Source organism: Bombina bombina, chromosome 12 (genome assembly GCF_027579735.1).
Source record: "Bombina bombina isolate aBomBom1 chromosome 12, aBomBom1.pri, whole genome shotgun sequence".
NCBI lineage: Eukaryota > Metazoa > Chordata > Amphibia > Anura > Bombinatoridae > Bombina > Bombina bombina.
Genome location: NC_069510.1, coordinates 47,369,763 through 47,390,483, shown reverse-complemented (window position 1 = coordinate 47,390,483; position 20,721 = coordinate 47,369,763). Strand labels below are relative to the sequence as shown.

The following is a 20,721-nucleotide window of genomic DNA, read 5'->3' as shown; positions in this document are numbered from 1 at the left end:
AAAAGGTGCATTCCAGTCTTGCTTTTTTTTATAAAATAATTCTTCTGTGATGAATACATTACATTTTTCTTTTCAGGTTATCACATGGATAGTATGAAAATGGTAGTTCTCTTACTTCTAAGACACCCAGATTTGGAGTTATATATTTGGGATGACTCTCAAAGTGTGAATCTGAGCCAAAAATAAATTCACACACCAACAAGACCACTTACTTAAATGAGGATAAACTCCTCTTTCAAATAAGGGCCCACATGACCCTCTAGATAGCATGTGGTTCAAGTAAACGTGATTTGTTAAAAAAACTATAATAGGGTACTGAAACTATCTCCTCGTTATTAATTAAGCCCATACATCCATTAGACCTCAAACACAAAAGACTCCTCTTTCAAATCAGGAGTAACATGGCCGTCAAGATGACATATGGCTAATATAAAAATTGTGAATACATTATCCATTAGACACTAAGCTAGGAGAAATAATATAGACTGGCCAAGGAAACTACAGTCCCCTTTCTACCAAAATATAAGCCAACACACTGTTGAGACCTCATATGATAGGGGACAGAGATGTTTCTTTAGATAATGAGTCACATGACCCTATAGATACCATATGGCTGGAACATTTTATATCTAGAACGCTTATGATGGAAGTACTGAAACATTCCATAAAAAATTGTGATGATGTAAAATGCTGCCATCGAGGTAGGGTTGCCGCTACAGTAAATACCTTGGCTGCCAGAGGGAGCAGCAATCTAAGGTTGCCAAGTAATTAAATGGACAATGCCATATAGCTATAAAGGAATCACAGCATTTTAAGCAATCACCTTGTCCACAATACCAGGAAAAATTTCAAATGTGTGGCTTTACAGAACCTTTTTCAGTAACCTACATTTTTGCCATTGCAGTACTGCGACTAAACCAAGTACACCACTTGCATGGTTGCATAAATAAGTCTAGTTATTGTGAATGCACTGAGCAGCACTTTATATTACCTAGCACATTGCCCTAAGTCATGACTCCATGTGCTGATCTCCAGGGATACTGTTCCATCCCAGACTCCAATGATTTCACATAGTTCACAGGTAGCCATCAAGCCACTTCCTTAGAACTTTGCCATCTGATAAAGAGCGGGGCCCCCGGCCTCCATCCGGAGTGAGTGAATTCCTGAATTGAAGCTGGCACAGAGAATAAATGAGTTGTCGCACACTGCCAAGGACGACAGAGGTCCTGATCCATCCAGAAAGAGGTTGCTCAGACATGCTGAGAAAGCAAAGAGGGAAGATGGTCAATTTCTGGGCAGCTTTTAGTCTGGTAAAATAATGAGGCACACAGCTTCCAAATCCTTCCAGCTATTTCAAAGAGGAAGCTTTACATATAAGTGAATATAGGTCAGCTTTTGCGAGTCTCAGTCACCTTGTAACAAATTATGGGATGTTTATCTAGCTAGGGTGTCTTAACCTACGCAACCAGAGGGTCCCATATGCAGCAATATATGTCTATCTTATTATTTATTTCACAGACACATAGCCATAACTATAAAACTAAAAATATTTCTTAGAATACATACATATGCATGCTTACTTATAAGAACCAAATGCCCACCCCCCTTGTAGCTGCAAGACCACTTGTTGTATCCCTGGTATCACTTTATTACCCAAAGAATGAGCCCAAAACATGCTGGGTCTTTTCAAAGCTGGTCTATTTTCTGCCCTATCATTTTCTCTGGCACTATTAAACAAAAACTGCTTAAAAGGGACAGTAAAAATATAGATAATCCCTTTATTTACCATTTACCATTTTTGCATAACCAACACAGTTATATTAATATACTTTTTACCTCTGTGATTACCTTGTATCTAAGCCTCTGTAGGCTGCTTCCTTATTTCAGATCATTTGACAGACTTGCATTTCAGGCAATTAGTGCTGACTCTTAAATAGCTTTGATACTCTAACAGTGAGCACAATGTTATCTATATGGCACACATGAACTAACACCCTCTAGCTGTGTAAACTGTCAAATGCACTGAGATAAGAGGCTGCCTTCAAGGGCTTAAAAATGAGCTATGAGCCTACCTAGGTTTAGTTTTCAACTAAGAATACCAAAAGAACAAAGCAAATTTGATGATAAAAGTAAATTGGATATAAAGATATACACAAACTGTACAGCCTGTGATTGGCTGCATCTGAAAAGCCCAAATTGCAGTTTATCAAAGGACGGCCCAAATAGTAGCAACTTGCATAAAACAAAAACATGTAACGTATAAAGACTGTTGTTTAAAATGACAATAACATAATTCAATGACTATTTGTTTAAAGTAAAAATAAAAAAACATAATTTATGCTTACCTGATAAATTTATTTCTCTTGTAGTGTAGTCAGTCCACGGGTCATCCATTACTTATGGAATATATCTCTTCCTAACAGGAAGCTGCAAGAGGATCACCCAGCAGAGCTGCTATATAGCTCCTCCCCTCACATGTCATATTCAGTCATTCGACCAAAGCAGACGAGAAAGGAGAAACCATAGGGTGCAGTGGTGACTGTAGTTTAATTAAAATTTAGGTCTGCCTTAAAGACAGGGCGGGCCGTGGACTGACTACACTACAAGAGAAATAAATTTATCAGGTAAGCATAAATTATGTTTTCTCTTGTTAAGTGTAGTCAGTCCACGGGTCATCCATTACTTATGGGATACCAATACCAAAGCTAAAGTACACGGATGAAGGGAGGGACAAGGCAGGAACATTAAACAGAAGGAACCACTGCCTGAAGTACCTTTCTCCCAAAAATAGCCTCCGAAGAAGCAAAAGTGTCAAATTTGAAAAATTTTGAAAAAGTGTGAAGTGAAGACCAAGTCGCAGCCTTGCAAATCTGTTCAACAGAGGCCTCATTTTTAAAGGCCCAGGTGGAAGCCACAGCTCTAGTAGAATGAGCTGTAATCCTTTCAGGAGGCTGCTGTCCAGCAGTCTCATAGGCTAAACGTATTATGCTACGAAGCCAAAAAGAGAGAGAGGTAGCCGAAGCCTTTTGACCTCTTCTCTGTCCAGAGTAAACGACAAACAGGGAAGAAGTTTGACGAAAATCTTTAGTTGCCTGCAAATAGAACTTCAGGGCACGGACTACGTCCAGATTATGCAAAAGTCGTTCCTTCTTTGAAGAAGGGTTAGGACACAGTGATGGAACAACAATCTCTTGATTGATATTCCTGTTAGTAACTACCTTAGGTAAGAACCCAGGTTTAGTACGCAGAACTACCTTGTCTGAATGAAAAATCAGATAAGGAGAATCACAATGTAAGGCAGATAACTCAGAGACTCTTCGAGCCGAGGAAATAGCCATCAAAAACAGAACCTTCCAGGATAACAGCTTGATATCAATGGAATGAAGGGGTTCAAATGGAACGCCTTGAAGAACGTTAAGAACTAAGTTTAAGCTCCACGGCGGAGCAACGGTCTTAAACACAGGCTTAATCCTAGCTAAAGCCTGACAAAAAGCCTGAACGTCTGGAACTTCAGCCAGACGTTTGTGTAGAAGAATAGACAGAGCAGAAATCTGTCCCTTTAACGAACTAGCAGATAAGCCCTTTTCTAAACCGTCTTGTAGAAAGGACAATATCCTAGGAATCCTAACCTTACTCCATGAGTAACTCTTGGATTCGCACCAATATAAATATTTACGCCATATCTTATGGTAAATTTTTTCTGGTAACAGGCTTCCTAGCCTGTATTAAGGTATCAATAACCGACTCCGAGAAGCCACGCTTTGATAGAATCAAGCGTTCAATCTCCATGCAGTCAGCCTCAGAGAAATTAGATTTGGATGGTTGAAAGGACCCTGAATTAGAAGGTCCTGTCTCAGAGGCAGAGACCACGGTGGACAGGACGACATGTCCACTAGGTCTGCATACCAGGTCCTGCGTGGCCACGCAGGCGCTATCAGAATCACCGAAGCTCTCTCCTGTTTGATCTTGGCAATCAAACGAGGAAGCATCGGAAATGGTGGAAACACATAAGCCATGTTGAAGACCCAAGGGGCTGTCAGAGCATCTATCAGCACCGCTCCCGGGTCTCTGGACCTGGATCCGTAACAAGGAAGCTTGGCGTTCTGGCGAGACGCCATGAGATCCAGATCTGGTTTGCCCCAACGATGAATCAGTTGAGCAAAAACCTCCGGATGAAGTTCCCACTCCCCCGGATGAAAAGTCTGGCGACTTAGAAAATCCGCCTCCCAGTTCTCCACGCCTGGGATGTAAATCGCTGACAGGTGGCAAGAGTGAGACTCTGCCCAGCGAATTATCTTTGAGACTTCCAACATCGCTAGGGAACTTCTGGTTCCCCCTTGATGGTTGTTGTAAGCCACAGTCGTGATGTTGTCCGACTGAAATCTGATGAACCTCAGAGTTGCTAACTGAGGCCAAGCTAGGAGAGCATTGAATATTGCTCTTAATTCCAGAATATTTATTGGGAGGAGTTTCTCCTCCTGAGTCCATAGTCCCTGAGCCTTCAGGGAGTTCCAGACAGCGCCCCAGCCTAGAAGGCTGGCGTCTGTTGTTACAATCGTCCAATCTGGCCTGCGAAAGGTCATCCCCTTGGACAGATGTGGCCGAGAAAGCCACCATAGAAGAGAATCTCTGGTCTCTTGATCCAGATTTAGTAGGGGGGACAAATCTGAGTAATCCCCGTTCCACTGACTTAGCATGCACAATTGCAGCGGTCTGAGATGCAGGCGCGCAAATGGTACTATGTCCATTGCCGCTACCATTAAGCTGATTACTTCCATGCACTGAGCTACTGACGGGTGTGAAATGGAATGAAGGACACGGCAAGCATTTAGAAGCTTTGATAACCTGGCCTCTGTCAGGTAAATTTTCATCTCTACAGAATCTATAAGAGTCCCTAGAAAGGGAACCCTTGAAAGTGGTAATAGAGAACTCTTTTCCACGTTCACCTTCCACCCATGCGACCTCAGAAATGCCAGAACTATCTCTGTATGAGACTTGGCAGTTTGAAAACTTGACGCTTGTATCAGAATGTCGTCTAGGTACGGAGTCACCGCTATGCCTCGCAGTCTTAGTACCGCCAGAAGTGAGCCCAGAACTTTTGTAAAGATTCTTGGAGCCGTAGCTAATCCGAAGGGAAGAGCTACAAACTGGTAATGCCTGTCTAGGAAAGCAAATCTTAGGTACCGATAATGATCCTTGTGAAGCGGTATGTGAAGGTAGGCATCCTTTAAGTCCACTGTGGTCATGTATTGACCCTCTTGGATCATGGGAAGGATGGTACGAATAGTTTCCATTTTGAATGATGGAACTCTTAGGAATTTGTTTAGGATTTTTAAGTCCAAGATTGGTCTGAAGGTTCCCTCTTTCTTGGGAACCACAAATAGATTTGAATAGAATCCTTGCCCGTGTTCCGTCCGCGGAACTGGGTGGATCACCCCCATTAGTAAGAGGTCTTGTACACAGCGTAGAAACGCCTCTTTCTTTATTTGGTTTGCTGATAACCTTGAAAGATGAAATCTCCCTCGTGGAGGAGAAGTTTTGAAGTCCAGTAGATATCCCTGAGATATTATCTCCAACGCCCAGGGATCCTGGACATCTCTTGCCCAAGCCTGGGCGAAGAGAGAAAGTCTGCCCCCCACTAGATCCGTTTCCGGATAGGGGGCCCGCTCTTCATGCTGTCTTAGGGGCAGCAGCAGGTTTCTTGGCCTGCTTGCCCTTGTTCCAAGACTGGTTAACTTTCCAGCCCTGCCTGTAACGAGCAACAGCTCCTTCCTGTTTTGGAGCGGAGGAAGTTGGTGCTGCTCCTGCCTTGAAGTTACGAAAGGCACAAAAATTAGACTGTTTGGCCTTTGATTTGGCCCTGTCCTGAGGTAGAGCATGGCCCTTACCTCCCGTAATGTCAGCTATAATTTCTTTCAAGCCGGGCCCGAATAAGGTCTGCCCTTTGAAAGGAATATTAAGCAATTTTGATTTAGAAGTCACGTCAGCTGACCAGGATTTAAGCCATAGCGCTCTGCGCGCTTGGATGGCGAATCCGGAGTTCTTAGCCGTAAGTTTGGTTAAATGTACAACGGCATCAGAAACAAATGCGTTAGCTAGCTTAAGTGCTTTAAGCTTGTTCATAATTTCATCCAATGGAGCAGTGCGAATGGCCTCTTCCAGAGACTCAAACCAGAATGCCGCCGCAGCAGTGACAGGCGCAATATGCATGCAAGGGGCTGTAAGATAAAACCTTGTTGAACAAACATCTTCTTAAGGTAACCCTCTAATTTCTTATCCATTGGATCTGAAAAAGCACAACTATCCTCCACCGGGATAGTGGTACGCTTAGCTAAAGTAGAAACTGCTCCCTCCACCTTAGGGACCGTCTGCCATAAGTCTCGTGTGGTGGCGTCTATAGGAAACATTTTCCTAAATATGGGAGGAGGGGAAAAAGGCACACCAGGTCTATCCCACTCCTTGCTAATAATCTCTGTAAGCCTTTTAGGTACAGGAAACACGTCAGTACACACCGGTACCGCATAGTATCTATCCAACCTACATAATTTTTCTGGAATTGCAACCGTGTTACAATCATTCAGAGCCGCTAATACCTCCCCTAGCAATATACGGAGGTTCTCAAGCTTAAATTTAAAATTAGAAATCTCTGAATCCAGTCTCCCTGGATAAGATCCGTCACCCACAGAATGAAGCTCTCCGTCTTCATGTTCTGCAAACTGTGACGCAGTATCTGACATGGCTCTCACCTCATCCGCGCGCTCTGTCCTTAACCCAGAGCTATCGCGCTTGCTTCTTAATTCTGGCAATTTAGATAATACTTCTGTCATAACAGTAGCCATGTCTTGCAAAGTGATTTGTAAGGGCCTCCCTGATGTACTTGGCGCCACGAAATCACGCACCTCCTGAGCGGGAGGCGAAGGTACTGACACGTGAGGAGAGTTAGTCGGCATAACTTCCCCCTCGTTGTCTGGTGATAATTTCTTTGCATGTAAAGATTGACTTTTATTTAAAGTAACATCAATGCAATTAGTACACAAATTTCTATTGGGCTCCACATTGGCCTTTAAACATAGTGAACAAAGAGATTCATCTGAGTCAGACATGTTTAAACAGACTAGCAATGAGACTAGCAAGCTTGGAAGTACTTTTCTAAATAAATTTACAAGCAATATAAAAAACGCTACTGTGCCTTTAAGAAGCACAAAAAGCTGTCACAGTTGAAATAACAATGAACCAAAATAGTTATAGCAACCAATTTTTCATAGTAAATGTATTAAGTTAGCAAAGGATTGCACCCACCAGCAAATGGATGATTAACCCCTTAATACCCAAAAACGGATAACAATTTAATAATTAACGTTTTTCTCACAGTCAAAACACACTGTCACAGCTCTGCTGTGACTGATTACCTCCCTCAAAATGAATTTTGAAGACCCCTGAGCTCTCTAGAGACGATCTGGATCATGGAGGATGAAGTAGACAGATTGTGACTGAATTTTTACTGCGCAAAAAAGCGCTAAAATAGGCCCCTCCCACTCATATTACAACAGTGGGGAAGCTCAGATAACTGTTTCTATGCAGAAAACAAAGATGGCCATGTGGTAAAAATCATGCCCCAATAAGTTTTATCACCAAGTACCTCACAAAAAACGATTAACATGCCAGTAAACGTTTTAAACATACATTTTAAAAGTTATGAAGTGTTATTAATAAGCCTGCTACCAGTCGCTTTCACTGCAGTTAAGGCTCATACATTATTTCAGTATTAACAGTATTTTCAGAGTCAATTCCATTCCTTAGAAAAAACAAAATTTATGCTTACCTGATAAATTCCTTTCTCCTGTAGTGTAGTCAGTCCACGGGTCATCCATTACTTATGGGATTATAACTCCTCCCTAACAGGAAGTGCAAGAGGATCACCCAAGCAGAGCTGCTATATAGCTCCTCCCCTCTACGTCATACCCAGTCATTCGACCGAAACCAAACGAGAAAGGAGAAACTATAGGGTGCAGTGGTGACTGGAGTTTAATTTAAAATTTAGACCTGCCATAAAAAACAGGGCGGGCCGTGGACTGACTACACTACAGGAGAAAGGAATTTATCAGGTAAGCATAAATTTTGTTTTCTCCTGTTAAGTGTAGTCAGTCCACGGGTCATCCATTACTTATGGGATACCAATACCAAAGCTAAAAGTACACGGATGACGGGAGGGACAGGCAGGATCTTTACACGGAAGGAACCACTGCCTGAAGAACCTTTCTCCCAAAAACAGCCTTCGAAGAAGCAAAAGTGTCAAATTTGTAAAATTTGGAAAAAGTGTGAAGTGAAGACCAAGTTGCAGCCTTGCAAATCTGTTCAACAGAGGCCTCATTCTTAAAGGCCCAAGTGGAAGCCACAGCTCTAGTAGAATGAGCTGTAATTCTTTCAGGAGGCTGCTGTCCAGCAGTCTCATAGGCTAAACGTATTATGCTACGAAGCCAGAAAGAGAGAGAGGTAGCAGAAGCTTTTTGACCTCTCCTCTGTCCAGAATAAACGACAAACAGGGAAGAAGTTTGGCGAAAATCTTTAGTTGCCTGTAAATAAAATTTCAGGGCACGGACTACGTCCAGATTGTGCAGAAGTCGTTCCTTCTTTGAAGAAGGGTTAGGGCACAATGATGGAACAACAATCTCTTGATTGATATTCCTGTTAGTGACTACCTTAGGTAAGAACCCAGGCTTAGTACGCAGAACTACCTTGTCTGAATGAAAAATCAGATAAGGAGAATCACAATGTAAGGCCGATAACTCAGAGACTCTTCGAGCCGAGGAAATAGCCATTAAAAACAGAACTTTCCAAGATAACAGCTTGATATCAATGGAATGAAGGGGTTCAAACGGAACACCCTGTAAAACTTTAAGAACTAAGTTTAAGCTCCACGGCGGAGCAACAGTCTTAAACACAGGCTTAATCCTGGCCAAAGCCTGACAAAAAGCCTGAACGTCTGGAACTTCTGACAGACGTTTGTGTAAAAGGATGGACAGAGCTGAGATCTGTCCCTTTAAAGAACTAGCAGATAAACCCTTTTCTAAACCTTCTTGTAGAAAAGACAATATCCTAGGAATCCTAACCTTACTCCATGAGTAACTCTTGGATTCGCACCAATGCAAATATTTACGCCATATTTTATGGTAAATTTTCCTGGTAACAGGTTTCCTCGCCTGTATTAAGGTATCAATTACTGACTCCGAAAATCCACGCTTTGATAAAATCAAGCGTTCAATCTCCATGCAGTCAGCCTCAGAGAAATTAGATTTTGATGTTTGAAAGGACCCTGAATCAGAAGGTCCTGTCTCAGAGGCAGAGACCAAGGTGGACAGGATGACATGTCCACTAGATCTGCATACCAGGTCCTGCGTGGCCACGCAGGCGCTATTAGAATCACCGATGCTCTCTCCTGTTTGATCCTGGCAATCAATCGAGGAAGCATCGGGAAGGGTGGAAACACATAAGCCATGTTGAAGGCCCAAGGTGCTGTCAGAGCATCTATCAGAACCGCTCCCGGGTCCCTGGACCTGGACCCGTAACAAGGAAGCTTGGCATTCTGGCGAGACGCCATGAGATCCAGATCTGGTTTGCCCCAACGCCGAAGTATTTGGGCAAAGACCTCCGGATAGAGTTCCCACTCCCCCGGATGAAAAGTCTGGCGACTTAGAAAATCCGCCTCCCAGTTCTCCACGCCTGGGATGTGGATCGCTGATAGGTGGCAAGAGTGAGACTCTGCCCAGTGAATTATCTTTGAGACTTCCATCATCGCTAGGGAACTCCTTGTCCCTCCCTGATGGTTGATGTAAGCCACAGTCGTGATGTTGTCCGACTGAAACCTGATGAACCTCAGAGTTGCTGAGGCCAAGCCAGAAGGGCATTGAAAACTGCTCTTAATTCCAGAATGTTTATGGGAAGGAGACTCTCCTCCTGAGTCCATGATCCCTGAGTCTTCAGGGAATTCCAGACAGCGCCCCAACCTAGCAGGCTGGCGTCTGTTGTTACAATCGTCCAATCTGGTCTGCTGAAGGGCATCCCCTTGGACAGATGTGGCCGAGAGAGCCACCATAGAAGAGAATTTCTGGTCTCTTGATCCAGATTCAGCATAGGGGACAAATCTGAGTAATCCCCATTCCACTGACTTAGCATGCACAATTGCAGTGGTCTGAGATGCAGGCGTGCAAAGGGTACTATGTCCATTGCCGCTACCATTAAGCCGATTACCTCCATGCATTGAGCCACTGACGGGTGTGGAATGGAATGAAGGACACGGCAAGCATTTAGGAGTTTTGTTAACCTGTCCTCTGTCAGGTAAATTTTCATTTCTACAGAATCTATAAGAGTCCCTAAGAAGGGAACTCTTGTGAGTGGCAATAGAGAACTCTTTTCTTCGTTCACCTTCCACCCATGTGACCTTAGAAATGCCAGTACTAACTCTGTATGAGACTTGGCAGCTTGGAAACTTGACGCTTGTATCAGAATGTCGTCTAGGTACAGAGCTACCGATATTCCTCGCGGTCTTAGTACCGCCAGAAGAGAACCCAGAACCTTTGTAAAGATTCTTGGAGCAGTAGCTAACCCGAAGGGAAGAGCTACAAACTGGTAATGCCTGTCTAGGAAGGCAAACCTTAGGTACCGGTAATGATCTTTGTGAATCGGTATGTGAAGGTAGACATCCTTTAAATCCACTGTGGTCATGTACTGACCCTTTTGGATCATGGGTAAGATTGTCCGAATAGTTTCCATTTTGAACGATGGAACTCTTAGGAATTTGTTTAGGATCTTTAAATCCAAGATTGGTCTGAAGGTTCCTTCTTTCTTGGGAACCACAAACAGATTTGAGTAAAACCCTTGTCCGTGTTCCGACCGCGGAACCGGGTGGATCACTCCCATTAGTAAAAGATCTTGTAGACAGCGTAGAAACGCCTCTTTCTTTATCTGGTTTGCTGACAACCTTGAAAGATGAAATCTCCCTTTTGGAGGAGAAGCTTTGAAGTCCAGAAGATATCCCTGAGATATGATCTCTAACGCCCAGGGATCCTGGACATCTCTTGCCCAAGCCTGGGCGAAGAGAGAAAGTCTGCCCCCCACTAGATCCGTTTCCGGATTGGGGGCCCTCACTTCATGCTGTCTTAGGGGCAGCAGCAGGTTTTCTGGCCTGCTTGCCCTTGTTCCAGGTCTGGTTAGGTTTCCAGCCCTGTCTGTAGCGAGCAAAAGTTCCTTCCTGTTTTGGAGCGGAGGAAGTTGATGCTGCTCCTGCCTTGAAGTTACGAAAGGCACGAAAATTAGACTGTCTAGCCCTTGGTTTGGCTCTGTCTTGAGGCAGGGCATGGCCCTTACCTCCAGTAATGTCAGCGATAATTTCTTTCAAACCGGGCCCGAATAATGTCTGCCCTTTGAAAGGTATGTTAAGCAATTTAGATTTAGAGGTCACATCGGCTGACCAGGATTTAAGCCACAGCGCTCTGCGCGCCTGAATGTCGAATCCGGAGTTCTTAGCCGTAAGTTTAGTTAAGTGTACTACGGCATCAGAAATAAATGAATTAGCTAGCTTAAGGACTCTAAGCTTGTCTGTAATCTCATCCAACGTAGCTGAGCTAATGGTCTCTTCCAGAGACTCAAACCAGAATGCCGCCGCAGCCGTGACAGGCGCAATGCATGCAAGGGGTTGCAATATAAAACCTTGTTGAACAAACATTTTCTTAAGGTAACCCTCTAACTTTTTATCCATTGGATCTGAAAAAGCACAGCTATCCTCCACCGGGATAGTGGTGCGCTTAGCCAAAGTAGAAACTGCTCCCTCCACCTTAGGGACCGTCTGCCATAAGTCCCGTGTGGTGGCGTCTATTGGAAACATTTTCCTAAATATAGGAGGGGGTGAGAAAGGCACACCGGGTCTATCCCACTCCTTGTTAACAATTTCTGTAAGTCTTTTAGGTATAGGAAAAACGTCAGTACACGTCGGTACCGCAAAATATTTATCCAGCCTACATATTTTCTCTGGAATTGCAACCGTGTTACAATCATTCAGAGCCGCTAATACCTCCCCTAGTAACACACGGAGGTTCTCAAGCTTAAATTTAAAATTTGAAATGTCTGAATCCAGTTTATTTGGATCAGATCCGTCACCCACAGAATGAAGCTCTCCGTCTTCATGTTCTGCAAATTGTGACGCAGTATCAGACATGGCCCTATTATTATCAGCGCACTCTGTTCTCACCCCAGAGTGGTCGCGTTTACCCCTAAGTTCTGGCAATTTAGATAAAACTTCAGTCATAACATTAGCCATGTCTTGCAAAGTGATTTGTAAGGGCCGCCCTGATGTACTTGGCGCCACAATATCACGCACCTCCTGAGCGGGAGATGCAGGTACTGATAACTTCCCCCTCGTTGTCTGGTGAAATTTTCTTGACATGTACAGATTGGCTTTTACTTAAAGTAGCATCAATGCAATTAGTACACAAATTTCTATTGGGCTCCACATTGGCCTTTGAACATATTGCACAAAGAGATTCCTCTGTGTCAGACATGTTTAAACAAACTAGCAATTAGACTAGCAAGCTTGGAAAATACTTTTCAAATAAATTTACAAGCAATATAAAAAACGTTACTGTGCCTTTAAGAAGCACACAAAACTGTCACAGTTGAAATAACAATGAACCGGATTAGTTATAGCAACCAAATTTTCACAGTAAATGCATTAAGTTAGCAAAGGATTGCACCCACTAGCAAATGGATGATTAACCCCTTAATACCAAAAAACGGATAACAATTAAAAATATAAACGTTTTTATCACAGTCAAAACACAGTCTCACAGGTCTGCTGTGAGTGATTACCTCCCTCAAAACTAGTTTTGGAGACCCCTGAGCTCTGTAGAGACGTCCTGGATCATGCAGGGAGAAAAAGGAAGACTGTGACTGAATTTCTACTGCGCAATAAAGCACCAAAATAGGCCCCTCCCACTCATAATAAAACAGTGGGGAAGCTCAGTAAACTGATTTTATTCATAAACAAACGACAGCCATGTGGAAAAATAATGCCCATAAAATTTTTCACCAAGTACCTCAGAGAAAAAACGATTAACATGCCAGTAAACGTTTTAAATATAAAATTATGAAATGTTATTAAAAAGCCTGCTGCTAGTCGCTTTTACTGCAGAATAGGCTATAAGTTATATGTATACAGTATTTTCTTAGTGAAGTGCCATTCCCCAGAAATACTTCAGTGTAAACAGACATACATATCAGCCTGATACCAGTTGCTACTACTGCATTTAAGGCTGCACTTACATTACATTGGTATTAGCAGGATTTTCTCAGTCAATTCCATTCCTTAGAAAATAATATACTGCAACATACCTCCTTGCAGGTGAACCCTGCCCGCTGTCCCCTGTTCTGAAGTTACCTCGCTCCTCAGAATGGCCGAGAACAGCAAATGGATCTTAGTTACGTCCGCTAAGATCATACACAAACTCAGGTAGTTTCTTCTTCTAATGCTGCCTGAGAAAAAACAACACACTCCGGTGCTGTTTAAAATAACAAACTTTTGATTGAAGAAATAAAAACTAAGTTTAACAACCACAGTCCTCTCACACGTCCTATCTATTAGTTAGGTGCAAGAGAATGACTGGGTATGACGTAGAGGGGAGGAGCTATATAGCAGCTCTGCTTGGGTGATCCTCTTGCACTTCCTGTTAGGGAGGAGTTATAATCCCATAAGTAATGGATGACCCGTGGACTGACTACACTTAACAGGAGAAATACATTCAGTGTACACACACTCATCAGCCTAATACCAGTCGCTATCACTGCATTTAAGGCTGAACTTACGTTACATTGGTATCAGCAGTATTTTCTCAGTCAATTCCATTCCTCAGAAAAATAATTTACTGCACATACCTCATTTGCAGGGGGCCCTGCATGCTATTCCCCTTTTCTGAAGTTACCTCACTCCTCAGATGAGAACAGCCAGTGGATCTTAGTTACGTCTGCTAAGATCATAGAAAACGCAGGCAGATTCTTCTTCTAATACTGCCTGAGAACAAACAGCACACTCCGGTGCCATTTAAAATAACAAACTTTTGATTGAAGAAATAAACTAAGTTAAAAAACACCACAGACCTCTCACAGCGACCTATCTTTAGTTAGGCTGCAAGAGAATGACTGAATATGACATGTGAGGGGAGGAGCTATATAGCAGCTCTGCTTGGGTGATCCTCTTGCAGCTTCCTGTTAGGAAGAGATATATTCCATAAGTAATGGATGACCCGTGGACTGACTACACTTAACAAGAGAAAATAGAAAATTATATATATATTTAATTGTAAACTAAATCATGAAGTTTAATCTTGACTTTAATGTGCCTTAAATGACAATTTAGAAAAGCAGGAAGAGACAGACGTCATGATCATGGCTAGTTCTTCCTAAAGATAAACCCGTTGTATATAATACATATTTAAAGGAACAGTGTACTGTGATTTCTTTTTCTCCCCTTATAATGTGTTCCTAATGATCCACCTTACCTGCAAGAGTATTTACTAATAGTCCCTTTACCTTTATTTTGTCTTTTTAATTATCTGGCTTTGCCTTGTCTATCTTAAACTATACTGACTTTTTTAGTACATAAGTACTGATTATAGAAAAGCTTTGCAAACGAGAAAAAGGTGCAGGTGTTCCAAAGATTGTGGTGACATTGTTATATAAAATAGCTTTTAAACCATCAATAAAATTGCCCTAATTTAATTTTGACATTCTTAGAAAAATACAAAATTTGTGAATCTGCAAATAATACACATTTAATTTATATCTATGTAAATTAACATTACATTTTATACATAAACTATCATGAAATAAAATACAATTTAGTTATTAATTTAAGCCACAGTTACACAACTTTTCAGCGAAATCTCATGAGATCACAACACAGGCATAGCATTACCTCAGCACTGCTGATTGGCTATTTTTTCCCTACTTACAACTGGACAGCAGCTAAAGTATAACTGTTTACACAGCACTTACTCTGGTGAGCTGAAGAAATTTTGAGGTGCTCAGGTGATATTTTCTAGTCAGCTTTTTACAGTTATGCTGCATCACTTTCACTAGCACACAAGTACTATGTCCCTTTAAGGTTATTATGATGATGATGTATGTATGTGCACTTTATACCCTGCATGGCTTTGCTCACATACCTCCCGAATCACGCTCCCACACCTTCACTGTGCAGTCGTGTGAGGAGGTTGCAACTAAAGGTGTTGTGCTCATACTCTTGGGAAGGAAGACGCAAGAGGCTGTGGTTTGAAGGTGGCCTTTGTATTCGCAAACCTTGTCCTTTGTCTGGCGAAGGTCCCACAGCTAAAAAGGAAGCAAATTTGAAAAGTAAAACTGGCAACTTACAGATTTCTGTCTTTTTTATAACTTCAACATTTAAAGGGACACTAAACCCAGATTTTTTTCTTTCATGGTTCAGATAGAGCGGACAATTTTTTTTTTTTTTTAAATCATAGTTTTTTTATTGAGGTTATTAGTAATACAACATTCAATGCATGTCATCATACATATTAACTCTGTAGACATAAACCATCATACATGACACCTTCATTATAAGATTTACAAAAAAATAGCAATCTATCTCTAGAAAGAGTCAAGTCTACATTAAAAATAAAGACAAAAAAAAATAATAATATGTAATAATAAAACCTCTTTTTCTTTAGCTATGTTCCTCACGTGCTTTAGGTAACGTTCTTAAACTAATGATGTAGGAAAGAGGAATGATAGTAATGTAAATAGCTGTGACTGATAGTATAAAAACATTAGTGTGATATAACGCCCCTGCATCATGGGAAAATATTAGAGTTAGATAATACCACTCGTGGGCATGGAGGATAAATATATATATCCAGTTAGAAGGGAGCGGAATGAATACCGCTGAATAATTCATCCAGCTGGATGTGTTTAAGTACTATATAAGCCTACTAACAATATATAATGTACACTATTGAAATTAGCATTTTGCAAAACATTAAACCAGATTGATAGCCGCAATTGATAGCTAAGAGATCCAGTGCGATGCAGAAGTTCAAAGTGAGATGTATAAGCTGACCACAGCTATGTCATGCAAACACACCTAAAATTACAAGCTGACATAATAAGATTCCTATCTACATATTGACTAATTAGAACATCAAGGTATACACTCTGACTTTGTAACCGTAGTGCTAGACCATCTGTGCCCAGCTAAAGCCACCCCACACATCTCTCTCCCTGCCAAGCTGTTCACTTCCTATAACAATGCTACAGGACAGATATATGTTTGCAGCCATTAGGGTTCTAATTTACAAATTATTACTGGCATCACATTATATCACTTTTAGTATAGTCTCCTACAGCCCTCACCAAAATATCTATATATACATTATTTGAGTACCAGAAAAACAATAACAATCGATTAGCAGGTATCAAAAGGATGTCCCTTCATTGTTTGGGATAAGTGAAGCTCATAGACTCCTCGTAAAGTAAATAATAATAAACCTCAGGCTGTCTCATCTGATCCCCAAGATTGTCAGTTCAAGTGGGGCGACCGGAACTAGTCAAATCCCCCTTTGTGATCCAAGACTGCAACAGGGCTTATCCTATGCCAGTTCTATAGGGTTGCGCTGCCATAGCCGGTATAACCTCCCAAAAGACAGACTCAGCCCTCCACATCTGATGAAAATTAAGGAGGTGTAATTGAACCTGCAGCCACACTTCCTGCTGTAGTCGCACCTCAGGAAACACAACACACTCTGCCGATTCTGGGCCGCGGGAGCCGGCCGCTCTCCCCCGATCCAGCTCCACAAACAAATAGCGCGCACTCATTGCTGCATTACAGTGTGATGCAAGATCTGAGCTGACAGTATCACAGCTTCTGGCAGTATCGGTAAGCAGGCTGATAGAGTAGAATGATTCCTCACCCGGACTGGAACAAGTAGTAGACACCTCCAAGGGTGAAGTCCTCTGACTAAATCTTGCGAACCTTTGTGGGGATGCTGAACGTGTGACTGAAGCAGGCTGTAGGGCCATCCGCGCATCCTGCCTTGTGTCTCTTGTTATTGCCATGAGGTCACACATACAATCATCCAGTTTAGCTTCTATTTTTGACAGCAAAGCTTGTATTATGCTGCCTGACATCTCCATGATCATTAGTCTTTCGTCTGTAGCGGCTAGTGGGCTAATTCGAACCATGTGATTAGGCTTATGGGGGAATAAATGCTTATGTTTGCGGCCTCAAGTGCCGCCTAATATTATTAAGGTCCGGGTTCAGGCTTATCAAATCCAAAATTAGCGTTATGGGTATCAAACTTATCAGAATTTCTTCCTCTATTCAACGATCAAGGGTTTTCCATCTGAAGCTGCATAAATATCACCAAATTCAGCAGGAATATAAAGGATCAGTGAGGAGCTCTTATGAAAGTAACCCAATATGGCCGCCCCCCGGACACGCCCCCAGAGCGGACAATTTTAAGCAACTTTTTAATTTATTCCTATTAGCAATTTTTCTTTGTTCTCTTTATTTAAAAAGCAGGAATGCAAAGATTAGTAGCCGGCCCATTTTCAGTTCAGCACCCTGGGTAGAGCTACATTTAGCCAACAATCAGCAAGCGCTACCCAGGTGCTGAACCAAAAATGGGACGGCTCCTAAGCTTTACATTCCTGCTTTTCAAACAAAGATAGCAAGAGAACGAAGAACAAATTGATAATAGGAGTAAATTAGAAAGTTGCTTAAAATTGCATGCTCTATCTGAAGCATGACAGAAAGAATGTGGGTTTAGTATCCCTTTAACTTTTTAGCCAAGCTGCCACCAAGTCAAATTCACTATTTATTAAATGAGCTTAGTAATTTGGATATAAATTGTACTAGCCAATGAGACTTCATGACATCCTGAGTGCTAATTTCTGTCACAGTATGTTAAAAAGTGGAGTAATGTAATAAAGAAACCAAAAACACCTGCAGAAAACAAAATATTTTTAAAGAGACCTAAAACAATTTGAGATCTGTGCATATCTTAAAAGGGCCAATTCATTAAAAATATTTTGCATAGAAATTTTTTTAAAAATTGCTGGCAAGTATTTCAAAATAATTTTCAAAAATAAGCAAAATGAATTACATAGCTAAACTGCCTGGAGCAGCCAATTCCACACTCCCCTTATCAGTGTTAGACACAGGCATTGCATCTCAACCGAGTTCACAGCTTCTAGGCATGCTCCAGCAGATAATCCCTACTCACTTCTGCATTTTACCAAAACAACAATAGATATAGATACAGCCATAGAAGGAATTGTGTGGGGGGAGTTAGAGCTTTACAATTCAGAAACTAAAAAGAAAGGGTCAATTGTGAGACACTGCAGTATAAATTTACAGGTAAAGAAATTAAAGTACATATTATATTGTGTCTCTATCCCAACTTGTTTGATGTCCCTTTAAGTAATTTATTTTATTTGATGCATCTAAGAGAGAGACGTTTAAAATGTATTACAGATTTTGTTCAATGTGATGTTCCTATACCAAGAAAAAAAATGTTTTATGCTTAATTATGCAATTGTTCACCAAAAAATTATACTTAGCCAGTGAGCAATTAATCCTTAAGACCCAGCTGTACATATTATATTCACTCAAAATAAACAACTTGAGATTTTATTATAAATTGTTTAATTATGTATAGTAAAACAGCTTTCATTATTAATGATTTTGCCCCCTTTTCATGTAATTTGTTAGCTATGAAAATTGTGTTTTTCTCATTCTCAGAGTTTGAAATGCACACTGTAGACTTTTCAAGGCCAACCCTCCTACATATATTTCCCAGACTGGCTTTAGCAGATAACAACTGCAAAACAATGCACTTTATACTTAATGACCTTGGCTAGCTAAGCCCAATAACAAGCCTGTATTGGCTCTAGTATTTTTTACTTTTAAGCATTTAAACTCCCTTACGTTCCTCTCCAAGGGCTGCTGACCAATAGACACTCAGTCCTTAAGATCCTCACTGGCTAATCGCATTACTGAATGTAGCTCGCTCCCGTTCTGGTCCTGTAGCGGGAGCGAGCTACATTCAGTTGAATGGCGCAATTGGGCACGCTGTGACTAGACAGCGTGCCCGATGCGCTTAGGAAAAAAACAGACTGTTCAGTAGAGCGAGGAGCGGCGGTCTGTAAAATTCATTTTCATAGGTAAATATCTCTGAAATACTTTGCTTTAGAAAGCTGGTGCCAGGCTAATGTTATATAACGCTGTACTATGTGCAGAATTAAATAACATTCAGCTAGATTATGAGTTGTGCGTTATGAGTGAAAAACCAGCGTTATGGCTCTTTTTCACTACCGCTGGTATTACAGATGTTGTAGGTACAGCTGTACCACACACCTTTTTGGCTGTAACGCAACGTAACGACCGCACCTTTCAAAAAGTCCTTTTGCAATGGGACTTCCATAGTGCCGGTATTACGAGTTTGCCTTTCCGGCCAAAAAGTGAGCGGTACAGCCTATAACTACAAGATCTGTACCGCCACCTGAAAGTCAGTAGTTATGAGTTTTACACTACAAAGCTGTAGCATAAAACTCATAACTAAAGTGTTACAAAGTACACTAATATCCATAAACTACCTATTAACCCCTAAACCGAGGCCCTCCCGCATCGCAAACACTATAATAAAATGATTAACCCCTAATACGCCGCTCCGGACATCGCCGCCACTATAATAAACATATTAACACCTAAACCACCGCACTCCCGCATCGCAAACACTAGTTAAATATTATTAACAGCGAATCTGCTGCCCCCAATGTCGCCGCCACCTACATACACTTATTAACCCCTAATCTGCTGTCCCTAACATCGCCGCAACCTACATTACTGTTATTAACCCCTAATCTGCTGCCCCAAAATCACTGCCACCTAACTACACTTATTAACCCCTAATCTGATGCCCCCAATGTCGCCGCCACTATACTAAATTTATTAACCCCTAACCCTAAGTATAACCCTAACACCCACTAACTTTAACCTAATTAAAATAATTCCAAATAAAAATTACAATTAATACCTAAATAATTCCTATTTAAAACTAATTACAAACTTACCTGCAAAATAAAACCTAAGCTAGCTACAATATAACTAATAGTTACATTGTAGCTATCTTAGGTTTTATTTTTATTTCACAGGCAAGTTTGTATTTATTTTAACTAGGTAGACTAGTTAGTAAATTGTTATTAACTATTTACTAGCTACCTAGCTAAAATAAATACAAATTTACCTGTCAAATATAACCTAACCTGTCTTACACCAACACCTAACCTTACACTACAATTAAATACATTACATTAATTAAATACAATTAACTAAATTACAAAAAAAAAAAACACTAAACTACACAAAATAAAAAAAGAAATCGTCAAATATTTAAACTAATTACACCTAATCTAATAGCCCTATCAAAAAAAAGCCCCCCCAAAATAAAAAAAAACCCTAGCCTAAACTAAACTGCCAATAGCCCTTAAAAGGGCCTTTTACGGGGCATTGCCCCAAAGAAATCAGCTCTTTTACCTCTAAAAAAAAAAATACAAACAACCCCCAACAGTAAAACATACCACCCACACAACCAACTCCCCCCAAAAAATCATATCTAAATAAATCTAAGCTCCCCATTGCCCTGAAAGGGGCATTTA

The 20,721-nt window shown here is 41.3% G+C and overlaps 1 protein-coding gene across 1 annotated transcript in view; it reads right to left on the bottom strand.

Annotated features, from left to right (window-relative positions):
* Positions 1–1,101: 1,101 nt before the first annotated feature.
* The window catches only part of WDR31 (WD repeat domain 31), a 144,657-nt gene continuing 125,037 nt past the window's right edge, over positions 1,102–20,721 (bottom strand). The window contains exons 8-9 of the mRNA XM_053695335.1: positions 15,213–15,375; positions 1,102–1,259 (exon numbers count right to left, since the gene is read on the bottom strand). Coding sequence (XP_053551310.1) covers positions 1,102–1,259; positions 15,213–15,375 — 321 coding nt within the window. The remainder of the gene's footprint in view (positions 1,260–15,212; positions 15,376–20,721) is intronic.